This window comes from Microcaecilia unicolor, chromosome 4 (assembly GCF_901765095.1).
Source record: "Microcaecilia unicolor chromosome 4, aMicUni1.1, whole genome shotgun sequence".
NCBI classification, from domain to species: Eukaryota; Metazoa; Chordata; class Amphibia; order Gymnophiona; family Siphonopidae; genus Microcaecilia; species Microcaecilia unicolor.
This window is the reverse complement of record NC_044034.1, coordinates 341,418,621-341,443,589: the sequence shown is the minus strand read 5'-3', so window position 1 is coordinate 341,443,589 and position 24,969 is coordinate 341,418,621. Positions and strand designations below refer to the sequence as shown.

The following is a 24,969-nucleotide window of genomic DNA, read 5'->3' as shown; positions in this document are numbered from 1 at the left end:
AGTAAGTAGTTGGGATAGAAGGACCCAAAAGTGCGGGGCAGATTTTTGGCATGGAGAAACAGATTTAAATATACCAGTGTTTAAATATGAAGAAGTGGAACCTGTGCATAGTGCTAGATTCAGCTCTGGCCATCTTGTTGGATTGACTGTGCAGGTCTTTATCTGCCAAAATTTAGGCACTTTTATCCTGCACTAGCCTTTAAAGTACAGTGCAGTTCACTTGTAGAAGAGACTAGACATACCCGGGATCGTTACATTATTCATGACATTCTAAATACATCATATACTAACAAACCTTTTGAACAGAGAGGTTTTCAACATCTTTAGGACTTATTTAGTCAATCACCAGAAGTTCATAGGTAGTAAATTCCACCGTTTTGCCAATTGATAAGCAAACAATCCTGAAAATACAGTCATGTACACAATTTTACAAGAATTTGGGTGAGGCAATGTTAAAAATGATCTCGAAGAAGGATCGTAATTTCTACTGGGCAAATTAATAAGGCTAAATGTGTATCCAAGCACCTGTCTATGAAGAATGAGAAATATTAATGAAGGAGTCAAGAAGAAAGTAGAGGGTGACACACGAACCTCGAGCCGGGAGGATTCAGGTTCAAACTCTGTATTAGGCACCACGATGGAAGACCCAACACAGGCTTGCTTGCTTGAGGGGTCACATGACTTATGAAGTCACTTGTCTGTATGTGGTACCTGTAGATGGTGTAAGTTATTCAATACTGACAAAGCGACGTGAAATTCTGCCATAATATTGCAGCATGATCAAATATTAATGAACACAATTTAAAAATGGTGCGTGGCTGAACTGGGAGCCAGTACAATTTCATCAACAGTGGCATGATTCTGTCAAACTTTGAAGCCCTAGATATCAAGTGCACCACTCTATTCTGCAGTATTTGAAGCCTTTTTAAACAAACTGTGCATTCCACATACATAACATTGCAGTAGTCAATGTGGACTAATATCATTGTTTGAGCTACTATGTTAAAACAAATGTGGATAAAGATGAGCCAGTTAATGTGAAGCTCCATTTTGCTTAGCATATTGACATAAAAATCAGGACATCCATGGTCCACCCAGTATCTAGCAAAAGGCTCCACTGAATGCCCTCCTTTTTTTCTTCAGACTCTGGACTAAATATATGTGGGTGATGGCCTCTGCCATGTTTCCCTCAGTATCTAGCAAAAGTCTTTGCTGAGTGCCCCCCCTACTTTTCCTTCAGACTCTAGACTATTGCAGTTTGTTTTAAAATACGTATGGGTGATGTACTCTGTTGTTAATCATGTGTGACGTCAAAACATGGCCATGCTAGGTTTTAATTTATGTGCAGTTTGTGTGAGTTAAGTATCTGTTGATAATGTTACATAAAACCATAATATTTAAAACTAAGTGTCCATAGTTGCCACATTGTAGGTCTCTGTTTTTCATATATGTTTTTGTTTTATTGTTTTTGTAGAGGATTTCCTCTCTGTTTTTGTTCTGTCATTCAGTGTTTACAAGTAACATTACTTTCTGATTCGAATTTTTATTACCTTGAAGTGAAAGATAAAAGTTAGCAACTGCTGAATTTTACAATTCAAATCCAGACAATATTATATGAATTATGGGGTTTTAGTGGTTGAAAGCCACTGGCATGTATTGTACTTTATTGTATTGAATTTTACTTCACTTGTTTAATAGAATAGAGTAGTAAATTCTGCACTGGATATTCCGAGTGCTTCACAGACTAAAATTTTGTCTTTCTACGCTTTATAGCATCTGCAGAAAAAGAAGCAATCAAGAACATGTATTCTAAAGTAATGGATGCATATGGAATGTTAGGTGTATTACGGCTAAATCTTGGTAAGTAGATACTGGAAAAACAAATGTGCTGCATTTGAATGTGAACATTAATGTGATCACTTCTAAGTATGTTTTAAATAAGCATGTGCCTGGTTCAATGACCAGAGGCAGTGCTGTGTATGGTCAGATCTAGGTTCTGCAAACCAAACTGCTGTTGCTCACCTATAAAATGTATTCACTCTGCAGCTCATCTTTACTTATCTTCCCTTCCCACTAGGGGTAGCCTAGTGGTTAGTGCAGTGGACTTTGATCCTGGGGAACTGAGTTCAATTCCCACTGCAGCTCCTTGTGACTCTGGGCAAGTCACTTAACTCTCCATTGCCCCTGGTACAAATAAGTACCTGAATATGCTATGTAAACCACTTTGAATGTAGTTGCAAAAAACCACAGAAAGCCAGTATATCAAGTCCCATTTCCCTTTCCCTATTTGAGATTCTAAATGGAATGTTGAGATTCTGTTGCTTCTATTGGAGATTCTACATGGAATGTTGCTGCTGTTTGAGATTCTAGATGGAATGTTGCTACTATTGAGATTCTGTTGCTACTATCTGAAATTCTACATGGAATGTTGCTATTCCACTAGCAACATTCCATGTAGAAGCCTGCCCTTGCAGATCAGCAACGCGGCCGCGCAGGCTTCTGTTTCTGTGAGTCTGACGTCCCGCAGATGTTAAAAGTTGCCTAACAGGGCATAGGAGTAAAATAAGTCCATAAAAAGATCTCGGTGTACTTACAAATTCTGGGAACAGTCTCTCAAAAAAAAACAAAAAACGCTGTGGTTGCAGTGAAAGCAAACTTATATGTATGCTGAGGTCATGCATACAAAATTAGGGTAAAGGAAAAACTTAAAGATCAGTTCAAAATAAGTTGCCTTAGCTTTAAAAACTGGTTAAAATCATGTGCTTGTGATACTAATTCACTAAAAACAGCTAGAGAATGCTGATAAAACAGAAAAGAGTGGCAGGGATGTCAAACCCAAGATCCTTCTGTAATACGAAATGTCTATTTTCTTAGATAATTCCACTATTCATGATGTATTGTAAGCCACATTGAGCCTGCAAAGAGGTGGGAAAATGTGGGATACAAATGCAATAAATAAATAAAGCCATACTGTCCCAACACCACCTTGCACAGAAGCCAGCTCTGAATGCAGCTGGTGCTGAGCAAACTTATGTGTCCAAGAAGGCTCATTTAGAAAAGCTGGCACTTTCCTGCAGCTCCTGCCTATCTCAACCATTTCTTCATACCATATCAACTGAACCGCCCTCTCCGCTCCTCACAAGGTTCCCTGCTTAATCTTCCATCTCCCCCTGTTCTATGATTACAAAAATGACATGAAACAGCATTCAGTTATATAGGCCCCGAACTCTGGAACTCTCTCCCACTCTCTCTTAGAACAGAAACTTCATATAACAACTTCAAGTCTCTCCTCAAAATTCATCTATTTCAATCCACCTTCCAATCTCCCTTTGATTGTCTCTCTTGGTCCTGTTCTTTCTTGCCTCTGTCCTAAGTCTGTTACCTTCTCTCTCAAGTTATATTTTATTGTTAACTGCATTGATGCTTTTGCAAGCCATATTGCAGTATATAAAGAATTTGTAAATAAATTCCACCCCCCCCCCCCCCCCCGTTTACTTAACCGTGTGCTAATGCCAGCACAGCCCATTCACTTTGAATGAGCTGTGTCGGCGTTAAAAACAAGTTTACCTTTCCAGCTACGGGCAGAAGCCGGGGGAGGGGGAGGGAGGCGGCTGAGCTTGAGCCTCAGCTGCAGTAAACATCTGTGGTTGTTTTGGCTGATACTAGCCCTCTGGCCTATGGTATAAGTGTTGGCTTGCCTTTTTACCTTGTTGTTGTAAATGTTCAGCACTCACATCAATATTAGAGCAGAAGACAACGAACAGGTTTAACTGGATAAATTTATACTTCTGCCATAAATTTAATATTCTGATATGTTTTTATGTCTTCATATTAATTTAACTGATTTTGTAGGGGATACAATGTTACGCTATCTGGTGCTAGTCACAGGATGTATGTCCGTGGGCAAGATTCAGGAATCTGAAGTTTTTCGAGTTACTTCCACGGAGTTCATCTCACTGCGAATTGATCCCTCCGAGGAAGACCGGATCTCAGAAGTTCGCAAGGTTTTAAACTCGGGCAGTTTTTACTTTGCTTGGTCAGCTACTGGGGTCAGTTTAGATCTCAGTCTCAATGCCCATCGTAGTATGCAGGAACAAACCACAGACAACAGGTTCTTCTGGTGAGTGTTGTGTGTATAGTATATGAGTTATATACCTTTAGTAGGTTTTCTACTTTGGCTTTGAACATCGCTGTAGATTTTTTTTCCTCCTCTCAGAGGAAAGCAATAAGCCTCTGGCGGCACCCTGACAAAGCAGCCTGGTAACAAATAGCCCTTGACAAAGTGGCCCCTCCCACAAAATAACCCTTGACAAAATAGCCCCCTAGAAAAAATACAGTGCCATATTCTGGGCAGCCTGATCGGGCTATTTTGTCGGGGGGGCTAATTTGTTAAGGACTATATTGTGGGCAGGCCGTTTTGACAGTGGCTGTTATGTCAGGGGCTATTATGTCGGGAGCTTTTTTGTCAGGGCTGTTTTGACCGGTTACCACCTCTGGCACTGCTCATCTTTGAAGCGTGCACAGCAAGCAGTAACATGCAGCTTTTACTTCCTGAAAATGGTTCAATTGCATGATTTTTCAGAAATTCATTTAGCAATATTGAACTCTTGGTCTAAATGTGTCTGCCCCCATATCATAAATCAGATGATAAGAGACTTCTTTGGCTCATGAAGCATGTGTGATGTTATTGGCCTGTGTTTATCACACTGTAGATCTGAATGTCATGTAAAATGTAGTTGTAGGGCGCGTGTGAGTTGTTTTGAGTAACAAAAAATGCTCGTTACCTCATAGGACTGACACTTAAGTGTCCTTTTGAAAGAGTCAACCACCAGCACATAACATTTTCAAACGAGGGTAATAAATCATATGGTATTTGTGCCAAGTAGCATTTTCTGAAGTTGTGATTATTCAGTAGGCCAAATTCAGGTTTGGGGTTTAGCGATAGCTGGTTAATTAAAATGGAAGTGGTTGGCATTGTTTACAGTTGTGGTTGAACTGCAAACACCAGTGGATTGAATTAAGAGCTGCTGAGGAGAATGGGTAAATCTATTGCCTCAGTTTGTAACACTTTGCTGCTGTATCACAGGAGGATAAGAATGTTGAAATGATGAAATTCAGGCACAGACCTGAAATAGAAAATTCCCTTTTTTCCACTTGAAGCAAAAATGTAATTTTAATTTCCACAGCAGCAGTGTTTGCTTTTGCCAGCTTTTTGCTTTCTTGTGTATTTTTCACCAAGATCTTTTTCTCAGCTGTACCAGCTGCAATACCAGCTCAGTACTGCTATTTTTGATAGATTTAAGATGATTACCCTCGGAATTTTATTTATTTTTATTTATTTATTTATTACATTTGTACCCCGCGCTTCCCCACTCAAAGCAGGTTCAATGCGGCTTACATAGTAATAGGGATTACAGAGCATTCATAGTGAAAATTGACAGAGAAAATATAAGTATATCAGAATAGTAAAAGATATGGGAAGGTAGAGATGCGCAAGTGTTGGGTAAAAGGGTTGCATAGGATTAGTTTGGGTCATTTGGGTAGGCTTGCTTGAACAGATGGGTTTTTAGTGATTTCCGGAAGGGTAGATAGTCACTGATTGATCGGATAGGTCTGGGGAGGGCATTCCAGAGTTGGCTGCCTAAGAAGGAGAAGTTGGATCCATAATAGGTTTTGTACCTGAGTCCCTTGCAATTTGGGTAATGTAGATTGAAGTACGTTCGCGAGGTTTCAGACATGTTTCTGGTGGGAAGGTCAATCAGATTAAGCATATAGTCCGGAGATTCACCGTGGATAATCCTTATGGATTAACGTGTGGACGAGGAGGATCTGCTTTTACGAAGCAGGTAGAGGTACCATCTAGGCTGCAGAGGTGGAGAGTCTTTTTCCCTCTGTGTTTACTGTGAAGACTTTCTTTGCTTGGTTTAATTGTGTAGGCAGTGTGATTGAGGTGGAGTGGGCGTGGGGGGTACTATTTGGCAAGAGAGTTAATGTCTGCAACATGTTAGAGGCTGATCGAATTTTGTCTTTGGTTTCAGCCAAAAAGGCCAGTGCATTTTCAGCTAAAACCAAAATTCCCTCCCCCCAACCAAAATTGCTGCCCACTCTCTGCCCTCCCTTCAACCAAAATCACCTCCCATCCCAGGCTTACCTTAGTAGCCCTGGTGGTCTAGTGGCTTAACCCGGGGCAGGAGTGACTAGGGATTGCTCCTGCCCTGCTTAGGCCACTAGATCACCAGGGTGTAAAGTGAATCTGGGAGGGGTGCTGTTTCTGGTTGTGGGGGGAGGGAGGGAAGGGAGTGGGTGCTGGGTTTTTTTTTTGGGGGGGGAGGTCAGTTTCAGCTGAAACCTAGCAGTGAATTTCGACTGCAGGTTCACTTTAGGGCCAAAACCGAACAACCTCGGCCTCTACTACATGTGATTGCTGCACTTGCATGCGGACATCTGAACAGTAGTTGCCCAAATGTGAGCAAGTGTTTGCATCTCAGGGTCTTAATACATTCCAAACACTACAAGGCATTTCTTAATTTTTCCTAACAGGAATCAGTCACTGCATTTGCACCTGAAGCACTACGGCGTCAACTGTGATGAGTGGCTGCTTCGTCTCATGTGCGGCGGTGTAGAGATCAGGACCATATATGCAGCGCACAAGCAAGCGAAGTCCTGCCTTATTTCTCGACTCAGCTGTGAGAGAGCAGGGACCAGGTTTAATGTGCGAGGGACGAACGATGATGGGCAAGCAGCTAATTTTGTAGAAACTGAGCAGGTATTTTCCTCCTTGCTTTATAATGAGATTTAAAAAAAATCATTCTTGTGATAGTTTCAGGTAGATGGCTTACTCATTCATGAGACTTCTTAGTTAATTTATTTATTTCTTTAAAAGTATTGAATATGAGTAGTAATACAATATTATTATATTTAAACCTTATATTTTGGGTCTCCTGGGGTGTTTTTTTTCCCCTATTCCTTTTGGATTTTCAGCTCAACTGTATTTGTGGTGAGTTTTAGCATCTTGTCTCCATTTGCAGCTGTTTGTGATCTTTACTTATTTTGTGACCACACCTCTCTTGCCGTCTAACCCAGGGGCGTAGCTAGGTGGGGCCGCGGAGGCATGGGTCCCCACAGATTTAGCTCTGGCCCCCGCCACGTTTGACCCCTTCCTGCCGCCACCAGGTACCTTTGCTCGAAGGGGTCCCCAACCCCCGCCAGCCGGTCTTCCCGGCACGTTCACTGATCTGTGCTGTGAGTCCTGATGTCTAGCACGTTCCTGAATTAAAGGAACATACAGGACGTCAGGACTCACGCTGAAGAAGACTGGTTAGTGGGGGTTGGGGACCCCTTCCAGCAAAGGTACCTGGGTGGGGGAGATCAGCGACTGGGGGAGGCAGGCTAAAATGTGCCCCCCCACCTTGGGCTCTGGATCCCCCTCCTGCTGAGATCTGGCTACACCCCTGGTCTAACCCAGTTGTCACAGTAACCATTCTTGGCTGGGTCTACATCTCAGTTCCTCTTGGAACATGGTGTGCATGCACCCTGGGATCGATATAAAATTTTTTCTGTTCAAGTAACCTTGAGTTACCTGAATAAATTGCTGACATTCCATTTCTCCTTCCTCCCCATTCCTTCACCACAGAGTATGCAAATATGGTTGGACAACTTGATGCCAGACCACAATTTATCAGGTTAAGTGTGGGAGGAGAAATAGACATTCTTAATCATCTCCCTGACCAGACCAGAATAAATAGATTGTGCACCTCTACCAGCAGATGGAGACAGAGAATAATGACTTGTGAACCCTTGCTGTATTGGCACCGTGCAGCTCCAGCCAGCTCAGTATTTTCTGTAACAAAGAATACATAGACCAATTCTCCTTCCCCAACTTTTGGGAGGGCAAACAAATCCTCTATGTAACCAATCTGGGGAAACACTCCTGTCCCCAAAGACCCCAAGAAGAAGAAGAGAATGAAGTTGTCAGAACACCATCCAGTTACAGCTGAGCACGATTCTGGACTGTTCTGGTAGGACTTGAGGAAAGAAAACTTACCAAGAAATTTTTCTTTCTGAATTGTCTGCTAGGTCAGTACAGAACAAATGGAATGTAACAGAGCACCTCACTAAACTGGGCAGGACCTGCCCTTGCTGTGGGCTCTCCTGCCCCAAAGACGGGATTTTCTCTAGTGAGGACACCTAACCTGCAGTGACCCCCATGTCACCTTGCAGGTTTCTGAGGGTGAAACTGCTTGAGCTTCAGCCCATGATGTCAACACTCCTCTAGTGGAATGGGCCTTCAAACCCTTGGGAAACTACCTCCTTAAGACACCGATCTGTTTTACCTGTGGTGGCAGCCTCTGCCTTCTTTGGCCCAGCAAAAAGCACAACCAACCTATCTAACCTGTGAAAACCATTAGACATCTCCAGATACTGCATCGGGGCCTAATGTGCATCAGAAGTAGAGAGACTGAAAATCCTTCCCACAGTCCTCACCGAAGGAGGGTAACGTGACTACCTAATTCAGAAGAAATGCAGATATAACCTTGGGGGGGAAAAGTAGGGCACCATCTGGATGAAAAATACTTATAGGGACCTATGATGAGGCCAAACAGAAGAATCTAAGTGTGTGTGTGAGGAGGGGGGAGGGCGCAAGATAGTTTTTACCGCCTCTTCTGTAGTGTTTCAGACTAAAATTCACTGGGGAAGGAGCCCAGGCCCTACCAGTCAGTGAAAAGAAACAGCAGTGATGGCTCAGAGAGCGAGACTGCGAGAAAGCACAGGCCCCACCTACCTGCCAATGAAAAGAAAAAGCAACAGAGGCCCAACTAGTACTACTGGCGGGAGGAAAGGAGGACATGATATGGGGAAGGATGGGGGAGAGATGAAGCCAGTCTGATTCCAAAGTGGCATGAACATACGAGTTTAGGTCAACATAAAAGGATACTGTACTTACGAGCTTTCAAGGTCAGTTTGTCATTAGCTATAAACTGAACATGAATATTTATTTTGTGCTAGTTATTCTGCGATTTCTCCAAAAATGCTTTTCTGCCTTTTGATAAACAGGTGTCTGCTTGAAAAAGCATCATGTCCAAATACTGGCAGTGGAATGATTTGTGAGCTTTCAGTTCTCTGAACTGATTGTTATTTGCATTAGGTTAATCATTGACTCCCCTACCTCCCGATTATTCTGGGCAAGTAAAGATGAATGCAAATGTTCTGCTGTCATCATTCCAATAGATCCCAAACTTGCCAGATTAGAGAAATGATCTAAGCAATTTTATTTTCTGAACCCTGCTTAGCTTTGAGATTTAATTCTTAATTTTTTTTTCTCCCTGCCTTGAATGAAATCACCTTGGATTTAGCTTCCTAGTGTGTAATTTGAACAAGGTTTATGGTTTCTAAGAAACCTTGATTAGTTGTATCACATGACTTGAGGATTATCAGACATTCCCAAAATGCTTAGCTGCTTGTTAGGGCAGTTTTCTTTTGGCAGTAATACGATTTGATTCATGCACTAGTGCTGTTGCTTTTAATTGCTATTTTGAGCAATTTCATTCTGTCCTATATGAATTAATATATACTGCTTTGTGTAGCTGATTTAACTGAATAGTGATAAACATATTTATTTCTATGTTTGGTAGAAGCATAGGTATTCATATACATGAGCCACGGACCAAGAAAGGGATCTAGGTGTCGTCGTTGATGATACGTTGAAACCTTCTGCTCAGTGTGCTGCTGCGGCTAAGAAAGCAAATAGAATGTTAGGTATTATTAGGAAAGGAATGGAAAACAAAAGTGAGGATGTTATAATGCCTTTGTATCGCTCCATGGTGCGACCACACCTCGAATATTGTGTTCAATTCTGGTCGCCGCATCTCAAAAAAGATATAGTGGAGTTAGAAAAGGTGCAGAGAAGGGCGACAAAAGTGATAAAGGGGATGGGACGACTTCCCTATGAGGAGAGACTAAAGCGGCTAGGGCTCTTCAGCTTGGAGAAAAGGCAGCTGAGGGGAGATATGATAGAGGTCTATAAAATGATGAGTGGAGTTGAATGGGTAGATGTGAAGCGTCTGTTCACGCTTTCCAAAAATACTAGGACTAGGGGGCATGCGATGAAGCTACAATGTAGTAAATTTAAAATGAATCAGAGAAAAGTTTTCTTCACTCAACGTGTAATTAAACTCTGGAATTCGTTGCCAGGAAAGTGGTAAATGCGGATAGCTTAGCGGAGTTTAAAAAAGGTTTGGACAGCTTCTCAAAGCAAAAGTCCATAGACCGTTATTAAATGGACTTGGGGAAAATCCACTATTTCTGCGATAAGCAGTATAAAATGTTTTGTACATTTTTGGGATCTTGCCGGGTATTTGTGACCTGGATTGGCCACTGTTGGAAACAGGATGCTGGGCTTGATGGACCTTTGGTCTTTCCCAGTATGGCAATACTTATGTACTTACGTACATGTATGTGCATTTGCTACACCTTTAGTTCACTTAACTCATATAGATGGTGTTCTTGTCCTTTGGGTGTTTTTGCTCTTAATAAATGAATTGACCTTGAAGTCTGGATTATTCTTGGCATATAGAAAGTTGCTTCTAATTCTTGTTTGTGGCCCTTTTAAAGGCTGTTTGATAGGCATTTTCTTTCCTTTAGGTTGTCTTCTTGGAAACACTTTTTTTTCTTTATATTGTGACTAATATAACATTCCTGCATTATGCTGCTGTATATATATTGCTGCAAGTTTATGTACTTCTGTATCCTCATAAGAATATAAGAATAGCCATACTGGGTCAGACCAATGGTCCATCTAGCCCAGTATCCTGCTTCCATCAATGGCCAATCCAGGTCACAAGTACCTGGCAGAAACCCAGTTAGTAGCAACATTCCATGCTACCAGTCCTGGGGCAAGAAGTGCTTCCCCCATATCCATCTCAGTAACAGACTATGGACTTTTCCTCTTTTAAACCTAAATATGCTAATTGCTGTTACCACATCTTCTGGTATCCTATTTGTTTTAAAAGTATTTCCATGTAATTTCATTGAGTGTCCCCTGGTGTTTGTACTTTTTAAAAGAGTGAAAAATCAATTCACTTCTACCTGTTCTACACCAATCAGAATTTTGTAGACCTCAATCATATCTTGCCTCAGTTTTCTCTCTTCCAAGCTGAAGATCCCTAACATCTTCAGCCTTCTCTCATATTGGAAGAGTTCCATCCCCTTTATTATTTTGATCCCTCTTCTTTGAACCTTTTCTAATTCTTCTTTCTCCGAGGACAAGCAGGTTGCTTGTTCTCACATGTGGGTCAAGGTCCGCGTCGGCCCAGGAAACGGCAAAATTTTCACCAGCAAAAATTAAGTTTTCCTAGAGCCTTCAGGCACGTGAACGACTTCCCGCCCGTCGCTTGAGCTTGCCTCCTCAGTTTTTTCTTGTCCGTGAACGAGGTGACAGGTTTTTTTCTGTGGTCCTCGTAAGGCTCAGGAAAAGAATCTGACAACTTGTATCTTCATTCTTTATTTTTTGTCATTTTTTTCTTTAAAAAAAAAAACTCCATGTAGCTTAAATTCTTAGTTTAGCCCCCCTTTTTAAAGTTTCCTTTGTTTTTCGACGCGGCCGGCTTTAGGCCATGCGGTCGGGTTCTCCCTTTTTTTGTGCCCTTTTTTCTTTTAATAGGCACAATCGCGTCTTTTGATTTCGCCGAGGCCGTTTTTCCTTCCATGTCATCGAAGACAGCCAGCGGCTTCAAACGTTGTACTCGGTGCAACCAGACCATCTCAGGTACCGATACCCATGCCTGGTGTATCCAGTGCCTTGGGCATGACCATAGCCCAGCCACTTGTAGTTTTTGTCTTCGTATAAAGAAACGGACCCAACAAGTGTCTCGAGAAGCCCAACGAGAAAAGCTTTTTGGGGCTCGCTCTGGTCCTTCGACATTGGTACCAAGGGCGTCGACATCGACAGGAGCATTGACGTCGGGAGCAGAGGTAATGGCTGCTGAGAGACCAACTCACACTGGGAGCAGTGAGGCGTCGAGTGGGTCTCCACCTGCCTCGAGGCCTCCTGTTATGCAGGCCCCCCGGGACCTACCTTTGTCGGACTCGAGGAGAGGATTCCACGTCCTCCTCATCGGTACCGAGGAGTCTCGATGACAGGCGTCAAGCAAAGGCGAAGAAGCACTGTCATCGTTCTTCGACACACGGTACCGGGGTGTTGAGAGAGTCGGCACCTGAGAAGCATCAGCGCTGAGAGGATTGCTCCTCCTCAATACAGGAGGTGCCGATGCATCGGTCTCCTAGCAGCCCAATGCCTGCTCCCAAGCCTCTACAGATTCTGACACCACCTGTTCCACCGATCCCGCAGCCTTCTCTGATGGCCGCTCTCGACGAGTGCATCCAGGCCTTGTTTTCAGAACTTCTGGAGGGACTGCTATGTCAGTCAGCTTCGGTGTCTGGGGTGCTTGCACCTTCTGTACCATCTGTTGCAGCGGTGTCTGGCCCTTCTCCTGCGGTGAGGTCTCCAACTGCGGTGCTGCCTGCGGCATCGGCTGCCACCCAGGTCGACTCCCCTTTGACGTTGGTATAGGAAGCTTCGCTGCAGTCAGATCGGGCGTCAGCCTCTCGACATCGCCATAGTGGACATCGTTCCTCGGCGTCGAGGCAGGTTCAGTGTCGAAGTACCTTGACACAGGCTTTAACCGACACTGAGTAGGAGCGTTCCTGGGAGTCAGAGGAAGCTCCCAGGTACGTTTCTTCTGATGAGTCCTTTGGGATTCCCTCAGTCTCCTCTCTGGCGGAGGGGAAGGATCAATCTTCACCAGAGAGTCTGTCTTTTTCCTCTTTTGTCCGGGAAATGGCTACGGCTATTCCCTTCCCTGTGGAGGTTGAGGATGAGCCCAGGGCTGAGATGCTCAAGGTCCTGGATTATTCTTCTCCACCTAAAGAGGCTGTAACAGGTCCTCTGCATAAGGTACTGATGGAACTCCTTAGACGAAACTGGTCGGCCCCTCTGTCTAGCCCTGTGGTCCCGAAGAAAGCTGAATCCCAGTATCGGATTCATGGTGATCCTGGATTGATGCGGTCCCAGTTACCCCACAATTCCATGGTGGTGGACTCCGCCCTCAAGAGAGCCAGGAGTACTAGAGACTATGCTTCGGTGCCCCCAGGCAGAGAAGCTAGAACTCTTGATTCTTTTGGGAGGAAGACGTATCAGGCCGCTATGCTTGCTGCCAAGATTCAGTCATACCAGCTGTTTATGAATGTGCACTTGTGGGACTCGATAAGGCAACTGTCGAGCTTGGTTGATGTATTCCCTACGGAGCTGGCCGAGCCTTTTCACCAGGTGGTCAGGCAGCAGAAGGCGTGTCGAAAGTTCCTGGCCAGGGCTACATTTGACACTTTTGATGTAGCATCCAGGATTGCTGCTCAGTGTATAGTGATGCGCAGACTCTCGGCTGCATGTCTCTGACCTGGATCATTCTGTCTAGCAGCGAATGGCGGATGTTCCTTGCCGGGGGGACAAACGTTTTGGTGAAAGAGTAGAGGATTGAGTTGATCAGATCAAGAAGCATAATGATGCTATATATTCTCTCTCCCACCGGGCGCCTTCTGCTACTACCTCCTCATCTAGGAGGTATTTTTTGGGGGAAGAGGAGTGCTCCCTATTCCTATCCTAGGCGTAGTAGGTACATTCCTACTTCTCGGCAGCCTGCCCAGGCTCAGCCCCAGCGCGCTCGTTCTCGTCAACAGCGTGCGTCTAAGGCCCATTCTGCTCCCCAGCAAAAGCAAGGGACAGGCTTTTGACTGGCTCCAGTTAAGCCTACCTCTTGAGACAATGAGTAACTTTCATGTATACAGGTTGTATGTGCGTATTTTTACCTGCATATCGGATGGGCAGTTTTTGTAACTGGCCATTTCTGCAGAGAAAGAATCGCTTTAACTTTGGAAATTCCTTGAAAATTACCCACCTTTTTGACTAGATAAGCATTATTTTGCATTTTCTACTAGATTAATAATCTTGTAAAAATGGAAGTCTGGTTTATACTTACACAAACCAAGACATTCTCATTGTAAAGAAAGGTCCTCACACAGAGGGGAGCTGTGTGAAAAATGCATAAGGCATCAGCCATCCCGCAGTAGTGCCCTTTAATATGTAATAGGCCCGCATTAGGCCTACCATGCCTTAGTAAAAGGGCCCCTAAATGTTTTGTTTGTTCATCAGGGTACTGCCATGAAAATAGTTTTTCTTTGGAAAGATGGCATTAGTTTTCATGAAGCAGTGTGTTCATGGACACACACGACCCACCTTCTTCTCTTTTGGAAGTTACTTGATCTTCATTCACCTACTTTTTAAAAAAAGACAGTTGTAGCAAATGATTGGTAACTTTATTTATTTTTTGTCTATTAGATTGTAAGCTCTTTGAGCAGGGACTGTCTTTCTTCTATGTTTGTGCAGCGCTGCGTATGCCTTGTAGCGCTATAGAAATGCTAAATAGTAGTAGTAGTAGTAGTACTAGTAGTAGTAACTGGCTTTGTGCTTCAGCAGAGTTCTAATTCTTGGTATAGTAGGTGAACAGTTGCAGCCCACCAGTAAGACAACATGAAGGAACCACCTTCAGAAAATACTTACAGGGGACTGTGGTAAAAATGTTCCTAGACTGTCAATTGGTCTGCACATTTCCACGCTTTCTGTTGCTTTATTAATAAACTACTTACTGAGCCAAGACTGCTGCCAATAGATAAGAAAATAAACTTTCTTTCAAAAAGCCGGCTGTAGACTGTTCCTGGGCTCTCCTTATCTTTAAAAGGCAAAAGTGGAGCAAGATGTATGAGGACTTTGTAACAAGAGGTATATTACTATACTAATCTTTGTCCTTTGTCTTTTTTTTTTTTGTCAGGTGATCTTCCTTGATGATTGTGTGTCTTCGTTCATTCAGATTAGGGGTTCGGTTCCATTGTTTTGGGAGCAACCAGGCTTGCAAGTAAGTTGTAATTAATCAGATAATAGTATTTTTTTAAATCTCATCCTTGAGTCCAAAAGCCAGTCACAAAACACAGATTCATAGACCTCTAATATGGTTTTATCTAACACATTGTAACAACGAAGGGTCCTTACTCAGTTACAACAGTCCCTCTCTGGGGAGATGACACTACTGTGACATTTGGCAGTGATTTGTTACATTCAGTTCTGAACCAAGTTCTGAGACTCTGAACACCACATGACTATTTTCAGAATGGATTAGGATGAGATGGGATGGAGGGGAATGGAATTTCAAACAGTTCAAAATGTCCAGAAGTTGGGAGGAAATGATTGTACGCTTCCCTTCATATAATAGTTTTTTTATGTAGCACATTGTCTTTACAGTACCATTTGCATGCTTTCAGATTGCAAGTGTTATTAAATTGCAGTCTGTAGCAGAAGTGTGTGGGATGTTGCTCTGTGGAATAGACCTGGTAGAAAGTATGGAATTGTGGACTGGCATGGGCTGTCGGTCCCTGCAGTGGTGTCATCAACATTCTTCTTTGGGTTTATGGTATGAAAAGGAAGCTTATGGCAAAGGGGATGAGGGATAATAGAATGCCTGCCATTCTGGTTCACGGCCTTGCAGTCAGGACAGCCTGGTCATTTCAACTCTGCAGAGTGGCACCCTGCAGGCTTATACTGGGGCAGCAATCAGGATAGGAGTAGAAATATTGGCAATATTGGGGAAGGGCGAAGAGGAATTGACATGTGAGTTAGTTTTTATTCTGATGCTCCAGGGTTTGAGCATCTTTGCTCAAAGCATTTACAGACACAAAACACTAATATGCGTTTAATTAACTCTCATTTGTTTCTCTCTTCCTCCTCTTCCTTCCTGTGACCAGATCATGTTAACTGAGCAGCAGCTGTCTCAGCAGTATCTGCTCCACAACACGATGGGAAATGCTGATTTGTTTTTCAGTGCATTCTGTGTTCTCAAGCCCAGAATCTAGAAATTGATTCTTTTTGCAACAGAATTAAAAAGCTAAGAGTATATAGCATTGTTTTGATAATACACTGAGAGGATGCTTATTCTTTTTTCATTTAGCATGTGGTAGTGATGTGCTTTAATTTTCTGGGAATAGCATGTTGTACTATATATTCTGATCCTAGTGCCGTATTTTTACTCCAACCCAATCTAATCAGTATTTGGCCCCAGTTTGGTTTCCATGGGAATGAGCAAGCGCCTCCTGTACTGAAAGCAAGAACACTGTCACTGTGCATCTGGACCACCTTGGTTTGCCTGCAGAGCAACTCGTATATGAAGATATGAAAAGCTTCTGCATCTATGGAGTATTTTAAGGAGCCAAAAAAAGAGAAACAACCCCCACTGTCGCCTTCAGCTTCAGTTAAAATTGTATACTTTTAAGTATTATAAATTTTACTAAGGCATTATTTTTATTGCTTTAAGCTGCTCCTTTACAACTCCACTGACACACTGAGTGTAATCATATTTGGAGCAGTGTCACAGATTACCTCACGTAGAATTGTGTGGAGAGAGGCAAGATCCTCAAGTACCAAGAAATGTAGTCTGAGACCAAGTACATGTGACAGAAAGATACAAGAATATTTCTCATTGTTTTGGGTGCCACAAGCTTGATTTAAAAAAAAAAAAAAAAAAGAAGAATTTCCAAACACACTCTGTTAAGTTGTTAACATATTACGGACTCAAGAGAAAAGCTCTATTTTGCACAATGCAAGTTTTACAGCGAGCATTAGCAGTAAATTTGAGAGACTGAGATCATGCTTTGGCTTCGGATTGAGGTTCATCCATGTCATGTTATGCGTAAAACTGTTGCCCTGAGAGGAGCCTAATGTTTTCATAAACTGCATAAACATATCAATAATATCACGTCAAGATTCTCAACACACACATGCATTAGATGAAGTTCTTTATTTCATTTAGTGGCTGGTCTATTTACATTGATTACCACTGTTAGCTTAGAGGCTGATACTCAGCAGACTGGTCTCTGCATAAAAGAAAAGAGAATGACTTAATCAGCTTGTATGTGTGGATTTTCAGCCCTGCTATCTGTTCAAGTAGGACCACCAAAATATGTGATCCTAAACTTAAGCAGATAAGTTATCCATTTAAGTTAGCATAGCTGTGTGTGTGATTCGTTCGTTTCCATGCTCCCTGTGCCCCGGAACAGGTTACTTCCTGTTCCAGGGCACAGGGAGCATGGAAACGAATGAAGCTGACGGCGCACGGCACCCCCCTAGCGGCGTGCACCCGGGGCGGACCGCCCCCCCCTTGGTACACCACTGCCTCACTTATTCTCCAAAACACCTTACGTACAGGCAGTGTAGCAAGCTGCCTCCAGGTAAAGACTTAAGCTACCCTAGTCGTCACTGATATGTTTGGAATAAGCATTTTCTGGCTAGCCCTAATATCATCTGGCAGCAGGGATATAGATACCTTTGTACATTTTTATGTATCGTATGTTCTCCGAGGACAAGCAGGCTGCTTGTTCTCACGACTGGGTTGACGTCCGCGGCAGCCCCCACCAACCGGAAGAAGCTTCGCGGGACGGTCGGCACGCAGGCCACGCCCACCGCGCATGCGCGGCCGCCTTCCCGCCCGTGCGCGACCGCTCCCGCCAGTTACTTTTTTCCCCGACTGAGAGAGTGGTGCGTTTGCCTCTCTCTCTGTTCAGCCGCCGGATTTTCGACCGCGTTTACGCGGATCGTCGCTTGGACCGTTCGGTTCCCTCTGTTTTTGTTTGTATTGTTTTAAAAAAAAAAAAAAAAAAAAGAAATTTCTTTTGCGCGTGTGGAGCACGCGCTCCCCCTTTTCCCTCGCTTTCTAGCGGGGACGCCACGTTGCGGCCTAGGTGGCCGCTCGGTCGGTTGATTTTTTCGTGGTGTGATTTTAGCCACCATTGCCGACTTTGACTTCGCCGACGCGATTTTCCGTCGATGTCCTCGAAGGTCCCGAGTGGATTTAAAAAGTGTGGTCGCTGCGGCCGGCCGATCTCGCAGACCGACACCCACGCTTGGTGCCTCCAGTGCCTCGGGCCGGAGCACAATCTCAAGTCGTGCGCTTTGTGTCTCGGTCTCCGGAAACGGACTCAGGGTTGCGAGGCAAGTTCTGCGGGACCCGTCTTTTTGGAACTTGCGCCGGCCCCTCGACGTCGACCTCGACGGCATCGGTATCGAAGGCCGGTTCTTCGGTACCGGTATCGATGCCCGAGACATCGGCACCGATGGCAGCGACCCCAGGAGAACAGGTCCCGTTGGCCCGCCGGTCCCGCCGGTGAGAGTGGGGTTGAGAGGCCGCGTGTGCAGTCGGCCCCGGTCACTCCCTCAACTCGTGAGCCACGGGACCGAACCCTGTCGGACCCGGTACCTCGACCGAGGGGGATCGACCTCCTCCTCCTCCATGCCCTCCGGCACCGGTGACGTGCACCGGAAAAAAGATAAGAAGCGCCGTCACCGGGAGCCCTCGGTGCACCCTGAAGAGGAGTCGACGCCGAAGCGTCATCGCAGAGAGGAGAGATCTCCGTCGGTGGTGGAGGTACCGACGCGTCGGGGTTCCGGCACCTCGGTGCCGTCTCCTGGCCTCAGCAGCTTCTGGCACCGACACCCTTACCGGCCCCACCGCCTTTCCCGGCAGCGGGCCTGGACGAGTGCCTCAGAGCCATCCTTCCGGGGATCCTGGAAGGGCTGATGCGCCAGGCTGTGCCGGCGTCGGGGGTGCTTGCGCCCCCGGCGCCGATGACTGTGGCGCCGGCGAGCTCTAGCCCGGCGCCGGGGCTGTCGACACCGCCGCCGCTTGCGGTGCCGGTCTCGACCGCCACGCAGGTGGAGTCCCCGTCGATGGAGGGAGCTCCGTCCCCGCCGGCGCGGGAGTCCACCGCTCGACGACACCGAGACCTTGGTGCCTCGACGTCGAGCCGGGCCCGGTACCGGACTCAGCTACATGAGCTAATGTCCGATACCGAGGATGAGGACTCGTGGGGGGAAGAGGAGGACCCGAGATATTTCTCCTCAGAGGAGTCTACGGGCCTTCCCTCGGACCCCACGCCGTCACCGGAGAGGAAGCTCTCACCTCCGGAGAGTCTCTCCTTTGCCTCCTTTGTGCGGGATATGTCTATAAGCATTCCCTTTCCCGTGGTCTCTGTGGAAGAGCCGAGGGCCGAGATGCTCGAGGTCCTCGACTATCCATCACCACCTAGAGAGTCCTCCACGGTACCGCTGCACAATGTCCTGAAGGAGACGCTGCTTCGGAACTGGGTGCGACCACTAACTAACCCCACCATTCCCAAGAAAGCAGAGTCCCAGTACAGGATCCACTCTGACCCAGAGCTCATGCGGCCCCAGTTGCCCCATGACTCAGCGGTCGTGGATTCTGCTCTCAAGAGGGCACGGAGTTCGAGGGATACCGCCTCGGCGCCCCCGGGGCGGGAGTCTCGCACTCTGGACTCATTTGGGAGGAAGGCCTACCAATCCTCCATGCTCGTGACCCGCATCCAATCTTACCTGCTCTATATGAGCATCCACATGCGGACCAATGTGCAACAGCTGGCGGACCTGGTCGATAAGCTCCCGCCGGAGCAGTCCAGGCCTTATCAGGAGGTGGTCAGGCAGCTGAAGGCGTGCAGAAAGTTCCTGTCCAGGGGGATTTTTGACACCTGTGACGTGGCATCTCGTGCTGCGGCCCAAGGTATAGTGATGCGCAGGCTTTCATGGCTGCGTGCCTCTGACCTGGACAACCGCACCCAGCAGAGACTGGCTGACGTCCCTTGCCGGGGGGATAATATTTTTGGCGAGAAGGTCGAGCAGATGGTTGACCAACTGCATCAGCGGGAAACCGCTCTCGACAAGCTCTCCCACCGGGCGCCTTCAGCACCCGCCCCCGCGGGCGGGCGTTTTTCCCAGGCTCGGCAGGCTGCACCCTATTCTTTTGCGAAGCGTAGGTACAACCAGCCGGCCCGAAGGCCTCGTCAGGCACAGGGACAGCCCCAGCGCGCTCGTTCTCGTCAACAGCGTGCGCCTAAGCAGCCCCCTGCGCCTCCACAGCAAAAGCCGGGGACGGGCTTTTGACTGGATCCACGGGAACATAGCCGCCCTACAAGTGTCCGTACCGGACGATCTGCCGGTCGGAGGGAGGTTAAGATTTTTTCACCAAAGGTGGCCTCTCATAACCTCCGACCAGTGGGTTCTCCAAATAGTGCGGTGCGGATACGCCCTGAATTTGGCCTCCCTGCCTCCAAATTGTCCTCCGGGAGCTCAGTCTTTCAGCTCCCATCACAAGCAGGTACTTGCAGAGGAACTCTCCGCCCTTCTCAGCGCCAATGCGGTCGAGCCCGTACCACCCGGGCAGGAAGGGCAGGGATTCTATTCCAGGTACTTCCTTGTGGAAAAGAAAACAGGGGGGATGCGTCCCATCCTAGACCTGAGAGGCCTGAACAAATTCCTGGTCAAAGAAAAGTTCAGGATGCTTTCCTTGGGCACCCTTCTGCCAATGATTCAGAAAAAACGATTGGCTATGTTCTCTGGATTTAAAGGACGCATACACTCACATCCCGATACTGCCAGCTCACAGACAGTATCTCAGATTCCGCCTGGGCGCACGGCACTTTCAGTATTGTGTGCTGCCCTTTGGGCTCGCCTCTGCCCCACGAGTGTTTACAAAGTGCCTCGTGGTGGTAGCGGCCTACCTACGCAAGCTGGGAGTGCACGTGTTCCCATATCTCGACGATTGGCTGGTCAAGAACACCTCGGAGGCAGGAGCCCTCCGGTCCATGCAGTGCACTATTCAGCTTCTGGAGCTGCTGGGGTTTGTGATAAATTACCCAAAGTCCCATCTCCAGCCAACTCAGTCTCTGGAATTCATAGGAGCGCTGCTGAATTCCCAGACGGCTCAGGCCTACCTTCCCGAAGCGAGGGCCACCAATCTCTTGGCCCTGGCTTCGCAGACCAGAGCGTCTCAGCAGATCACAGCTCGGCAGATGTTGAGACTTCTGGGTCATATGGCCTCCACAGTTCATGTGACCTCCCATGGCTCGTCTTCACATGAGATCTGCTCAATGGACCCTAGCTTCCCAGTGGTTCCAAGCCACCGGGAATCTAGAGGATGTCATCCGCCTCTCCACCAGTTGCCGCACTTCACTGCTCTGGTGGACCATACGGACCAATTTGACCCTGGGACGTCCATTCCAAATTCCGCAGCCCACGAAAGTGCTGACGACGGATGCATCTCGCCTGGGGTGGGGAGCCCATGTCGATGGGCTTCACACCCAGGGTCTGTGGTCCCTCCAGGAAAAGGATCTGCAGATCAACCTCCTGGAGCTCCGAGCGATCTGGAACGCACTGAAGGCTTTCAGAGATCGGCTGTCCTGCCAAATTATCCAAATTCGGACAGACAATCAGGTTGCAATGTATTACGTCAACAAGCAGGGGGGCACCGGATCTCGCCCCCTGTGTCAGGAAGCCGTCGGTATGTGGCGTTGGGCGTGTCGGTTCGGCATGCTTCTCCAAGCCACGTACCTGGCAGGCGGTAAACAACAGTCTGGCCGACAGACTGAGCAGAGTCATGCAACCGCAGCGAGTGGTCGCTCCATTCCAGAGTGGTACGCAAGATCTTCCGAGAGTGGGGCACCCCCTCGGTGGATCTTTTCGCCTCTCAGACCAACCACAAGCTGCCTCTGTTCTGTTCCAGACTTCAGACACACGGCAGGCTAGCGTCAGATGCCTTTCTCCTTCATTGGGGGACCGGCCTCCTGTATGCTTATCCTCCCATACCTTTGGTGGGGAAGACCTTACTGAAGCTCAAGCAAGACCGCGGCACCATGATTCTGATAGCGCCCTTTTGGCCCCGTCAGATCTGGTTCCCTCTTCTTCTGGAGTTGTCCTCCGAAGAACCGTGGAGATTGGAGTGTTTTCCGACTCTCATTTCGCAGAACGACGGAGCGTTGCTGCACCCCAACCTTCAATCCCTGGCTCTCACGGCCTGGATGTTGAGGGCGTAGACTTCGCTGCGTTGGGTCTGTCTGAGGGTGTCTCCCGGGTCTTGCTTGCCTCTAGGAAGGATTCCACTAAAAAGAGTTACTTTTTCAAGTGGAGGAGGTTTGTCGTTTGGTGTGAGAGCAAGGCCCTAGAACCTCGTTCTTGCCCTGCACAGAACCTGCTTGAATACCTTCTGCACTTATCAGAGTCTGGCCTCAAGACCAACTCAGTAAGGAATCACCTTAGTGCGATTAGTGCTTACCATTATCGTGTGGAAGGTAAAGCCATCTCTGGAGAGCCTTTAGTCGTTCGATTCATGAGAGGCTTGCTTTTGTCAAAGCCCCCTATCAAGCCTCCTACTGTGTCATGGGATCTCAACGTCGTCCTCACCCAGCTGATGAAACCTCCTTTTGAGCCACTGAATACCTGTCATCTGAAGTACTTGACCTGGAAGGTCATTTTCTTGGTGGCAGTTACTTCAGCTCGTAGGGTCAGTGAGCTTCAAGCCCTAGTAGCTCATGCTCCATATACTAAATTTCATCACAACAGAGTAGTGCTCCGCACTCACCCAAAGTTCCTGCCGAAGGTGGTGTCGGAGTTCCATCTTAATCAGTCAATTGTCTTGCCAACATTCTTCCCCAGGCCGCATACCCGCCCTGCTGAACGTCAGTTGCACACATTGGACTGCAAGAGAGCATTGGCCTTCTACTTGGAGCGGACACAGCCCAACAGACAGTCCGCCCAATTGTTTATTTCTTTCGACCCTAACAGGCTAGGGGTCGCTGTCGGGAAACGCACCATCTCCAATTGGCTAGCAGATTGCATTTCCTTCACTTACGCCCAGGCTGGGCTGACTCTTGAGGGTCATGTCACGGCTCATAGTGTCAGAGCCATGGCAGCGTCGGTGGCTCACTTGAAGTCAGCCACTATTGAAGAGATCTGCAAGGCTGCGACGTGGTCATCTGTCCACACATTCACATCTCATTACTGCCTCCAGCAGGATACCCGACGCGACAGTCGGTTCGGGCAGTCGGTGTTGCAGAATCTCTTTGGGGTGTAAATCCAACTCCACCCTCCAGGACCCGAATTTATTCTGGTCAGGCTGCACTCTCAGTTAGTTGTTCTTCGTAGGTCAATTTCTGTTGTACCCTCGCCGTTGCGAGGTTCAATTGACCTGGGTTATTGTTTTGAGTGAGCCTGAGAGCTAGGGATACCCCAGTCGTGAGAACAAGCAGCCTGCTTGTCCTCGGAGAAAGGGTATGATACATACCTGTAGCAGTTGTTCTCCGAGGACAGCAGGCTGATTGTTCTCACCTACCCTCCCTCCTCCCCTTTGGAGTTGTGTGTTTCATATTTTATTGCTTGTCATTCAACTGGCGGGAGCGGTCGCGCACGGGCGGGAAGGCGGCCGCGCATGCGCGGTGGGCGTGGCCTGCGTGCCGACCGTCCCGCGAAGCTTCTTCCGGTTGGTGGGGGCTGCCGCGGACGTCAACCCAGTCGTGAGAACAATCAGCCTGCTGTCCTCGGAGAACAACTGCTACAGGTATGTATCATACCCTCTGTCTCAGGGGTGTTAGATCCTGTTGAAAATAGATCTTATAGCCATTACATAAGTGTATAAGTATTGCCATACTGTTTCCAATCCAGGTCACAAGTACCTGGCAAGATCCCAAAAAAGTACAATACATTTTATGCTGCTTATCCTTCATGGATAAATCCTTCTTATCTGTTCCCTTCTCCACTACTGCCAACTCCAGACTTCGCGCCTTCTGTCTCGCTGCACCCTACGCCTGGAATAAGCTTCCTGAGCCCCTACGTCTTGCCCCATCCTTGGCCACCTTTAAATCTAGACTGAAAGCCCACCTCTTTAACATTGCTTTTGACTCGTAACCACTTGTAACCACTCGCCTCCACCTACCCTCCTCTCTTCCTTCCCGTTCACATTAATTGATTTGATTTGCTTACTTTATTTATTTTTTGTCTATTAGATTGTAAGCTCTTTGAGCAGGGACTGTCTTTCTTCTATGTTTGTGCAGCGCTGCGTATACCTTGTAGCGCTATAGAAATGCTAAATAGTAGTAGTAGTAGTAGTAAATTAGCAGTGGATTTTCTCCAATCCATTTTAATAATGGCCTATAGACTTTTCTTTAGGAAGCTATCCAAACCTTTTTTAAACCCCGCTAAGCTAACTTTTTTTTTCTGGTATGAGTGTTATGTTCTATACATTTCATATGAAATAAGTAAATGATGTTTTCTTGTGGAAGGTTGGATCCCATCGGGTTAGGATGTCGAGAGGATTTGAAGCCAATGCACCGGCATTTGACAGGTATATATTTTTTCTTCTGCAATCCTATCAATAGTTGGTTTTAGGTTAAATATGGACTAATTGTTAACAGTAGGTTAACATTAAGAAATAGTTTTCAAAGCCTTTTTTCCCTTTTCTGTATTTCTGTAACAGGCATTTCCGTACCCTTAAGAGACTATATGGAAATCAAGTTGTAGTAAATCTGCTTGGGGGAAAAGAGGGAGAAAATATGCTTAGCAAAGCCTTCCAGGTACGTTGAGGGCGAGCCTTACTACAAATCTTCAGTTCGTTAAAAATGCAAATATGAAGGAAAAGATAATGCATTGTAGACTAAAATAATACAGTTTATATGTGGAAATTTTGGTGACACACTGTTATAAGGAATGTTTTAAATTGTTCATGTATTTTTTTTTTCTATTCCAGAGCCATTTAAAAGCATCCGAACATGTTGCTGATGTCCTAATGGTGAATTTTGACTACCATCAGATGGTTAAAGGAGGCAAGGCAGATAAACTGCAAAGTATACTCAAACCTAAAGTTCACAAATTCTTACTAGAGTCTGGATTTTTTTATTGTGACAAAAATGGAGTTCAGAGGTGAGAGAGTTTGACTTTTATAATGTGTGTAGTATGAAAAATATGCATTATAAGTTAGTGTAGCAACCATAGCAAAAGTTGACACCACACAGGTGAGAAAATGGCGGTGACATAGA

General features: G+C 46.3%; 1 protein-coding gene across 4 annotated transcripts in view; it reads left to right on the top strand.

The window, feature by feature from the left end:
* The window catches only part of SYNJ1 (synaptojanin 1), a 176,652-nt gene that overhangs the window by 29,487 nt on the left and 122,196 nt on the right, over nucleotides 1–24,969 (top strand). For all 4 annotated transcript variants that reach the window (XM_030202152.1, XM_030202153.1, XM_030202151.1 and 1 more), the window contains exons 3-9: nucleotides 1,774–1,860; nucleotides 3,853–4,120; nucleotides 6,541–6,766; nucleotides 14,880–14,963; nucleotides 24,217–24,278; nucleotides 24,411–24,507; nucleotides 24,681–24,853. In XM_030202152.1, coding sequence (XP_030058012.1) covers nucleotides 1,774–1,860; nucleotides 3,853–4,120; nucleotides 6,541–6,766; nucleotides 14,880–14,963; nucleotides 24,217–24,278; nucleotides 24,411–24,507; nucleotides 24,681–24,853 — 997 coding nt within the window. The remainder of the gene's footprint in view (nucleotides 1–1,773; nucleotides 1,861–3,852; nucleotides 4,121–6,540; nucleotides 6,767–14,879; nucleotides 14,964–24,216; nucleotides 24,279–24,410; nucleotides 24,508–24,680; nucleotides 24,854–24,969) is intronic.